General features: G+C 43.2%; 1 protein-coding gene across 1 annotated transcript in view; it reads left to right on the top strand.

Moving 5' to 3' along the window:
* Positions 1 to 6: 6 nt before the first annotated feature.
* The window catches only part of ADCY9 (adenylate cyclase 9), an 85,892-nt gene continuing 77,196 nt past the window's right edge, over positions 7 to 8,702 (top strand). Inside the window, exon 1 of the mRNA XM_017741270.1 lies at positions 7 to 1,461. Coding sequence (XP_017596759.1) covers positions 81 to 1,461 — 1,381 coding nt within the window. The 5' untranslated portion in view covers positions 7 to 80. The remainder of the gene's footprint in view (positions 1,462 to 8,702) is intronic.

Raw genomic sequence — 8,702 nt, 5'->3', positions numbered from 1 at the left:
AGCTGCCGCAGCTCTTCGAGAGGGCCTCTTCCAAGTGGTGGAACCCCAAGTTCGACTCCAACAACCTAGAGGAGGCTTGCATGGAGAGATGCTTCCCGCAGACCCAGCGCAGGTTTCGCTATGCTCTCTTCTACATCAGCGTGGCCTGTCTGCTCTGGGGCATCTACTTCGGCATACACATGAGAGAGAAACAGATTGTTTTCATGGTGCCGGCTCTGTGCTTCCTCCTGGTATGTGTAGCTTTTTTTCTGTTCACTTTCACTAAGACTTATGCCCGCCATTACGTATGGACTTCACTGATACTCACCCTCCTGGTGTTTGCTCTGACCCTCGCTCCGCAGTTCCAGGCTGTGAAGCCTGTCTCAGGAAGTGGTGACATGTCCAACCGGACTCTCCCGGCAGATCCCACAGACACTTGTCTTTCTCAAGTGGGCAGTTTTTCTATGTGTATTGAAGTGCTCTTGTTGCTTTACACAGTGATGCACTTACCCCTGTATTTAAGCTTGTTTCTGGGACTGTCGTACTCGGTCCTCTTCGAGACCTTTGGCTATCACTTCCGTGATGAGAACTGTTTCACACCTCTGGGAGCCGGTGCGGTTTACTGGGAGCTGTTGAGTAAAGCCTTCCTGCACATCTGCATCCACGCCATCGGTATTCATTTATTTATCATGTCCGAAGTCAGATCAAGAAGCACATTCCTGAAAGTGGGGCAATCCATCATGCATGGAAAAGACTTGGAAGTGGAAAAAGCCCTGAAAGAGAGGATGATTCATTCTGTTATGCCAAGAATAATAGCCGATGACTTAATGAAGCAGGGGGATGATGAAAGTGAAAACTCCATCAAACGTCATTCCACCTCAAGCCCCAAAAACAGGAAGAAGAAGCCCTCCATACAGAAAACCCCCATAATATTCCGTCCTTTTAAAATGCAGCAGATAGAGCAAGTGAGCATTTTGTTCGCAGATATTGTTGGCTTCACGAAAATGAGCGCCAACAAATCAGCCCACGCCCTGGTGGGACTCCTGAACGACCTCTTTGGACGCTTTGACCGTCTGTGTGAGGACACTAAATGTGAGAAGATCAGCACTTTGGGAGACTGTTACTACTGCGTGGCCGGCTGCCCCGAGCCCCGGGCAGATCATGCCTACTGCTGCATCGAGATGGGCTTGGGGATGATCAAAGCCATCGAACAGTTCTGCCAGGAGAAGAAAGAAATGGTGAACATGAGAGTCGGTGTTCACACCGGGACAGTCCTGTGTGGCATTTTGGGAATGAGGAGGTTCAAGTTCGATGTGTGGTCCAACGATGTCAATTTGGCCAATCTGATGGAGCAGCTCGGGGTGGCTGGGAAGGTCCATATTTCGGAAGCTACTGCCAAATATTTGGATGATCGTTATGAAATGGAGGATGGAAAGGTGGTTGAGCGTGTCGGTCAGAGCGTGGTAGCCGACCAGTTAAAAGGTACGTGCTTTTATTTTGTACTTGTTTTTCTTTTGTGAGGGAACAGCATTGCCCCAGTGCCTGCTTTGTGCTTGCTGACTTGCAAACTGAACGTGTTTTACATTTAACTTTGTGTGCTGGTGATCACAGACACCAGGGGAATTACAGGATAAAAGATGCCACAGAGATAAGTGTGAAAGATCATCTGTGGAACTCAAAATAGGCTTTAAAACTCAGCGCTCCTTGTGAGAGTGTTGCCTCGTAGGGAGGAGAAGGTTCATGTGTTTGCTGTCTGCAAGAGGTTTTTGTTTTACTGTTGTGTGTCATCCTTTAATTCAGTAAGTAAACTTGTTAATTGACTTCATGTGGCATACAGAGAGCATATGTGTTTTGCAAAATTATGTATATCTGTGAAAAGGTTTTTTTGGCATCAGGAGAGTTGGGACTGTGAAGGCATTTGGGAAAAATGACAGCTGGATTCACAGAAAGAAATGAGCACTGTAGATTTGGCAGTTTGATATGGCAAGTTGTTGCAGTTTGGAGTTAGGCTGGAAAAAGTTACTCAGGTGGCTCAGTAAGCTGGCAGATGCTCTCATTTCTGCAGCTCGAAGGATTTGGGGATGAAATGGCAAATTTGCCTTTTAGAGAAGAAAATGAAGGATCCTTTGGTTCCCCTTGGTTAAGGGTCTGATTTTCATTTTTCCACAGTGTTCATTTTGAAGTGAAACCTTTGGCTGCTTTCTAGCAGCACTTGGAGGCGCGTGCAGGAGGGTTGTAGGAGCTGAGGGTTTAATTGTCTGTTTTGTCAAAGCTGTCTCTCTTCGGTGCCGTGCCTTTGTCTCAGAGAGAGATTGTTGTCTGCAGTGCTCATAGTCCAAGGTGGGGAGCAGATGGAATATGTAACAAACCCTGTTATGCTCTGTGAGTTTATTCGTTCTGCTTGTAAAAGTTTATATATATATAGATATAGATATGTATTCCATTTTTATGAAGTAAGCTGGAAAACTGAGTGGAAGAACCCGAAGGAGTCATAGACGTTGTGATGGAGGAAGGAGATATTTGTGGCAACAAACACAAAAGGAGGCCAGGATGGTGGTAGAAAGGTCAGTGAGTAAGGACGTGGGGAGAGCACTGCAGAGCAGTGGTGGCAGTGGCAGCCACTTGCCCCTGGCAGGTGCTTGTTTTGATGTGACACAAAAACTTATTTTTGGTGAGCGAGCTGTCCACATGCATACGGCAGCGGGAGGCTTACGGCGAGCAATGACATCGGCAGTGACATTGGTGCCTGGGAGCCACAGGACTGAAGCAGATGTGTGTCCCTGGGCTTTGGCTTTCTGTTTAGCTTCTAAAAATACAAATTCAGTTAATTTCTTTGAAAAGTGTTGACACTGATGTATTTCAGTGGGAGTGTGCTTTCAAGAAATCAGCATCAGACGTTACCTCGTTGTTACTCTAAGATGGATTTTGCTGTTCTAATGAAAATAAATTGAACAGGTTGTAGAGGAACATCCCTGTGATATTTCTCTCTTCCATGTACCTTTACAGCCAAATGCAGTGCAAAGGCTGTGTTGTAGCAGCAAATAAAATTCAGTATTTTTGCTGCATTTATAACTGTTCTCAATATTAATCCCAAACTGACATGAATTTAGTTGTGGAGACTGACGGTACTGCTCTTAAATTTTCTTATTTATTTGTTTATATTTTCTAGGAGATCACAAGAGCACTTTGTAGAGCAATTATACCGCATGCCAGCAGTGGGTTTTTCTTGGTCTTTCTCAGACTTCTGTTCTGTCCTTGGTTGCATTTATCATGAGAGGGCACAGGCTGCTCTGCCTCCTCAGTACAGAGGTTTGGATTTTGCAGCTCTGAATGCCTTTCACAGCTCCTGCTTCAGCCAGGGTACTACAGATGGACAAACTGGTATGCAGTCTAGATAAGATGAAGTTTGCTTTGTGAACTGACATTTAGTGGTCTCTTCTTACCCTGAAATGTAGCTTTGAAAGCATCTGGAGCATGTGGTAAGAATTACTTTAACAAGGAATATGGGTTGGGCTTTGCTTTTTCCCCATTTCCCTTCTGGTTTTTTTTGTGGAGCTGTAATCAGCTGCCATTTCTTACCAATGTCTTATGCAGTTACAGAAATCAGAGGCTGTGTGTACTTCTAAGCCAAGCAAACCTCTGCCATGACTGCCCTTAGCCCCAGGTTTGTAGCACACTTACTCTGTTCCCTCCCATGCACAGACCCTCAGGGGATGTGGTAGGTAGTGGGTGCTTCAGAGCTGCCCATTTTTTCCTGTTTCCTCAGAACTTTGTTCTGCAGCCAGATTACTCAGCTGACAGGTAAATGCCATCAGGAAAAAATACATCAAAGCCAATGATAAAAGCCATCAAACAGGAGTGCCATGGGCTGGTGTGTAGGACCTGCTGCAGGGGAGGGTTTTGTTAGGGAGCAGCTCTGAGATTTAATAAGGGAAACTGAGATTTCAGCTCTTAATTGATCTCTGCCAAGCATCTGCTCGGTTCTGTGAATGGAGGTGCTGTTAGGAAGCTTTGCCGTACTATTTTCCCTGAGAATCCATTGATAGTAGCGATAGAGAAGAGGAAGTTTGTTGTGGTTGTTTAATTATGTCATACCTCGTACTCTATTCAAGTATAAAAGTGCTGTACAGATAACAGACATAAGCTTTGTTTCCCTACCAGTACTTCAATTCTCAGCTTCCTTTCAACCTCTGATATCTTAATTATATCCTATTTTTAATGCTGTATGTCTAGTATATTATCTCTTCATTGAGCTGCAGCAGTCGTAGCTATCTTTGAGGCTGAGTCAAAAGGAGCAAGTAAACTCTTCAAAGAGCAAAGTGGGAGGTGCCCAGCACACGGTGCCCACGTTCCACACACTTCAGGACTTCTACCTAACACTGCTCCTGGAGCAGGTCTTGAAACAAAAGCACCTCTGTGGCTGGAGCACGTCAGGCGTGCTCCTGGAGCGAGTCCTTTGGCTCGGTTCACCCCGAAGGAATCCAGGTACAGCTCTCCAGTGTGCACCAAAGCAGGGTGTGGAAGAGTCACTTGGGCAAACTGCTTCAAAACCCTGCTCCCCATTCCGTTTGGAATACTCAGGTTTATGTGCCCCAAGTTGTCCTAGTGCTTCTCTTCCTCTTTTTTTGGAGTAGATGAGGCAAAACTAAATTACTTTCTGTTTTGTGGTTCACTGAAATCTTAGGATGGGAATATCTTTTTTTCCTCCTTTGCTTCCTTGGCTCCTTAGTGCAAGCAGTGGGGCCCTGGTATGTTCCCTCCTGTTTCTGATGGTGTCTAAAAGAAACCAACAAGGAGAGCTTGCCAGTGATGCCTTGCAATATTTTTGCCTGTTTCTGACTCCTCTATGTTTTAAGATTCCTTAGACCCCTGTTTTCACAGCACCTGATCCCCTTGGATGTGAAGGGAGTGCAGGAGAGCAGTGTTGGGAGTGGATTTTTTGAGGTCCACAGATAAACCCCAGCCATCAGTTCAATTATATCTTCCATAATAATTTCACTGTAGGATTTGAGACAATTCACTTTCTCTGTCTTCTTGCAGAGCTTCCTAGCAAATAAATTTATTGAAGATTATGGGATACTGAGAGTCACATAACGTAGGTTAATGTGTCCCTTTCGAGCTCCGGAGGCAGAGATCTCTTGGGATATAAAGAGTTCTGCTTATGGAAATATTTTTGTTTTGCTCTGTTCTTCTTGGTTGTTTGCATTTCTCTTTCTTGTTGCTTAGGAGGTCACAATATTGCTATTTACCAGCCAGCAACTCTTCCAGAAATACCAGGGTCACCGGCATCTTGTTTTTTGAGTGCTCAAAATACGTAAGCATGTTGGGGCAAGAATGCTTTCTCTGTGTTTATAGGGCATAGCACAGCAGAACCATGATTTCATTTGGGGCCTCTCTGTGTGCACTGATACCCAAAATAATTCCTGAACTTTCTGCAGCCAGACATCTCCTTGTTAAGTTTGCCTCAAGGAGTGGCTTTATTGCTGCATTCCTGTTAGAAACTCTTGATGATACAGGCACGATTTTCTCTCTTGATTTTGTCCCTTATTTCATAATGGAGAAAATGCTAAGGGATTCTTGTGCTCTCTGTCACCTGGCTGAGCCAAGGCTGGTGGCACAGGGAAGGTTGGCTTTCACAGCACTTACTGCTGGAACACCCTCCAGTTCACCTGTGGCCAGCAGTGGCTGCTCCTGATAAAGCTTATCAAAGATCTCCAGCTGATGTGTTGCTTTCACTGTTCTCTATTTCTTTTAATATCTGCTTTAATTTTAAACATTTCTTTAGTAATAAGTAAATTGGTTATAAAAGTCACCATTTTGCTCAATAGTGAAACCTTTTAGTCCATGAGTAGCCTGGCTCTTTACAGGGTGGCAGCCTGTGACCCAGGGGATGCTTTTCCCGTTGCATGTGGGATACAGCTCTGCTTGGTGACTTGATACTCCACTGCTGCTTCATGTTTGGGTTACAGGGAACACGGCAAGGGTGTTCCTGAAAGACAAAAATCTTGGGTCAGGTTATGAAGAGAGAAATAATTGAATTTTTCTTCCCTTCCTCCCCTCCGCGGCCAGTCAGGGGAGAGCACGATCACACCCTGACAGCACTGGAGTCTTCCCTGCCTGCCCTGACTCCCTGTCCTTAACCAGCGCTGTGCACAGAGGACTTGTAGCTGTCGTGTGCTTCTGGAAGTTCAGAGGTAGATGAAAGATCAGATGAAAGTCTTCCTTGGCTTTTTGAGCCCAGCCTGCTGGGCACAGTGTAAATCTAGAAGGCTTGTGCTTGTGCCAGCAGGATGGCTCTGCAGAGAGCTCTGCAGATTCAGCTTTGCTCTGGGGCTAAGGGCAGCTTTAGTCTCTAACAAGTGAGGGTTTTGGAGTCAGTGAGGGGGGTTAAGGTGCTTGTCTCATGTCTTGCCAGCTGCCATGCAGGTCTTTCTGTTCAACTTCTGTTTTCATCATGTTCCATAAATGTAAGTCTTTAGATACAGGCTTTTTATATTTATTGAACTGGCTTGTGACAGACTCTGTGATTCTGGATTTCATGTGTTCTGATACTGATCTGATGGTCAGGCAAAAATAGACAGAAAAAATGTCCTTTTTTTTTTTAAATGGTAATTAAGTAAACATGTATGTATTTCCACTTTCCCACAAAGAGAATTCTGAGTGCTGACTGTGACAGAAAATTTTAATGACCAGTCAATTTATCAGCTTTACATAATCTGACCTATTAACTGTTGTTGAGGTAGTGGTTCATGATCTTATGTGTCAGTGAAAATAAAATACCAAACACAGGTTGACTTCACTCCTGTATTTCAAAAATGGAAAGTGTTCAGTGACAGATGAAGAATAATAATTAGAGGTAATTTGCATGAAGGCATATTGCCAGGGAGAAGCAAATTCTACATTGATTTAACATTTTGACATGATCTGTAATTTTACTATGTAATAGCATAAAGAAAAGGAGGTAAATAGTGAGTGTAGTAGCTCAGCCTGGTTCTTGTCAAGTCTTCACTCTGTGAAGATGTCTTTAATAGCTGTAAACAAAAGAAAGAACTTGGTAGAAAAATCTAGTGATTATTGAGCTTTCCAAATATGACTTGATGAAATGACATAACTTTTTCTCTAAGTGAACCTGGGTTTCTGTGCAGGTACTGCTCAGATTGCTGCCAGACCTGGACAGGAAGGTCATAATTTCTCCAAATTTTGAGGAAGATTTTTTTGAGTCTCATAGTTTTATTTGTACAAAACCAAGTAGAAAAATCTCTCCATTAAAAATATTCACACTGGTTTTATTATTTAGGGGAAACTTGGATGTTGGTGTTTGAGGCTTTGAGTTTTGATAACTTGTTTACAGGCTAATTTGACTGGGCACAGTGAAAAATAATTTTGTAAGCATAGTTAGAACTCGTGTAAGATTCTTCACTTTGAAGGGGATGGAGCCTGACCCTAACCATACGCTTTATTTAACAACGTGGGCTTCTGGTTTCAATTCTTCATGTCCTGACACTAATTAATAAATAAGTCAAGGCAGTACTGAGGGTCTGGTTGTCAAGTATTGCTGCTCTGCCTATTTAAGCCCTGTATGAACACTGTGGAGTGAAGGAACAGTTTCAACAGACCTTAAAACATTTACATCCTGCAGGAGCTCAAGTGAGCATGGCCACATTGGAGCTTCATTCCAGAACGTGGGAAAGGTGAGGGCTGAAATCTCAGGTCCTGGGATGCTGGAGGGACACCATGGCTTCTGCTGCATTCTGTGATCATCATCTGCAGTCTTTCACCTGTATTTCTGTCTTTGGTTTTCCTGAATCTGGGTGCATGATGTACACAGGTACCCTACAAATTGCAAATCTGAGCTTCCTTCTCCTGTTTACATCAGAAAATCTTCAGAGGTAGGAAACCGTTTAAATGCAAGAGATCGCTTTCTTTAAATAAAAGCCTTGACATGGTGCTTCTTGGGGAAAAAGATTGATGGAAAAGACAAAACAAAGTCAAAGACATGTAATTTATATTCATCTTCTGTCATGAGGAGGATGCATGATTTGAATGGGTTGTTTAAAACTCTCTCTGCAGTTATTTCACAATATGTACTTCACTTCTGCTGGCAGGCAAAGAATTTTAGAATTTACATTCACCACTTATGAAGTATGATTTCACTGGATTTCAATTTGCTGTAGATTGTCCTGGAATATTATTAAAATTAGGAAATTATAATTATTTCCTACCATCTACAGTTAGTATGTAAGCTCTGTCTCTGTCTTGATCCTGAATCACAAGCTCACTCCATCCATCCTGGCTCTGTAAGGAGAGACAGCCATTCCTCTTTCCGTTACAGCTGACACTTGAAAATTCTCGGCTATTTTTAGATGATTTTCAATCTCATTTCTGTCCTTTGAAAAGAAAGGAAGAAAAAAAAATTCCTAGCCTTTAAATTTTTAACTTCCAGTGGGAGTTGCTTTTGCAGAGAAGCCAGCTAGTCAATATAGCCTCATTAACACATTTTAACAGGTTCTGTTATATAAGTTTGCATTATTGTGATGGCTCTTTCATAGGTTTGGAGGAAATTGTTGGAACTCAGTTTAAAGAAGAGCTGTGCAGGGTTTGAAAGTGTAGCTGCTTGCTTCCAAGTAATAATTTGTGAAAACATAAAGTGGCAGTTGGGAAAGAATCCTAAACTGGGGATGTACCATGGAATTACAACTCGTTCTTTCCCCAGCGGTTTTGTT

This window comes from Corvus brachyrhynchos, unplaced genomic scaffold (assembly GCF_000691975.1).
Source record: "Corvus brachyrhynchos isolate BGI_N302 unplaced genomic scaffold, ASM69197v1 scaffold58, whole genome shotgun sequence".
In the NCBI taxonomy this organism is placed as follows: Eukaryota; Metazoa; Chordata; class Aves; order Passeriformes; family Corvidae; genus Corvus; species Corvus brachyrhynchos.
Note: the sequence above shows the minus strand (reverse complement) of the source record. Positions and strands in the feature narration are given on the sequence as shown.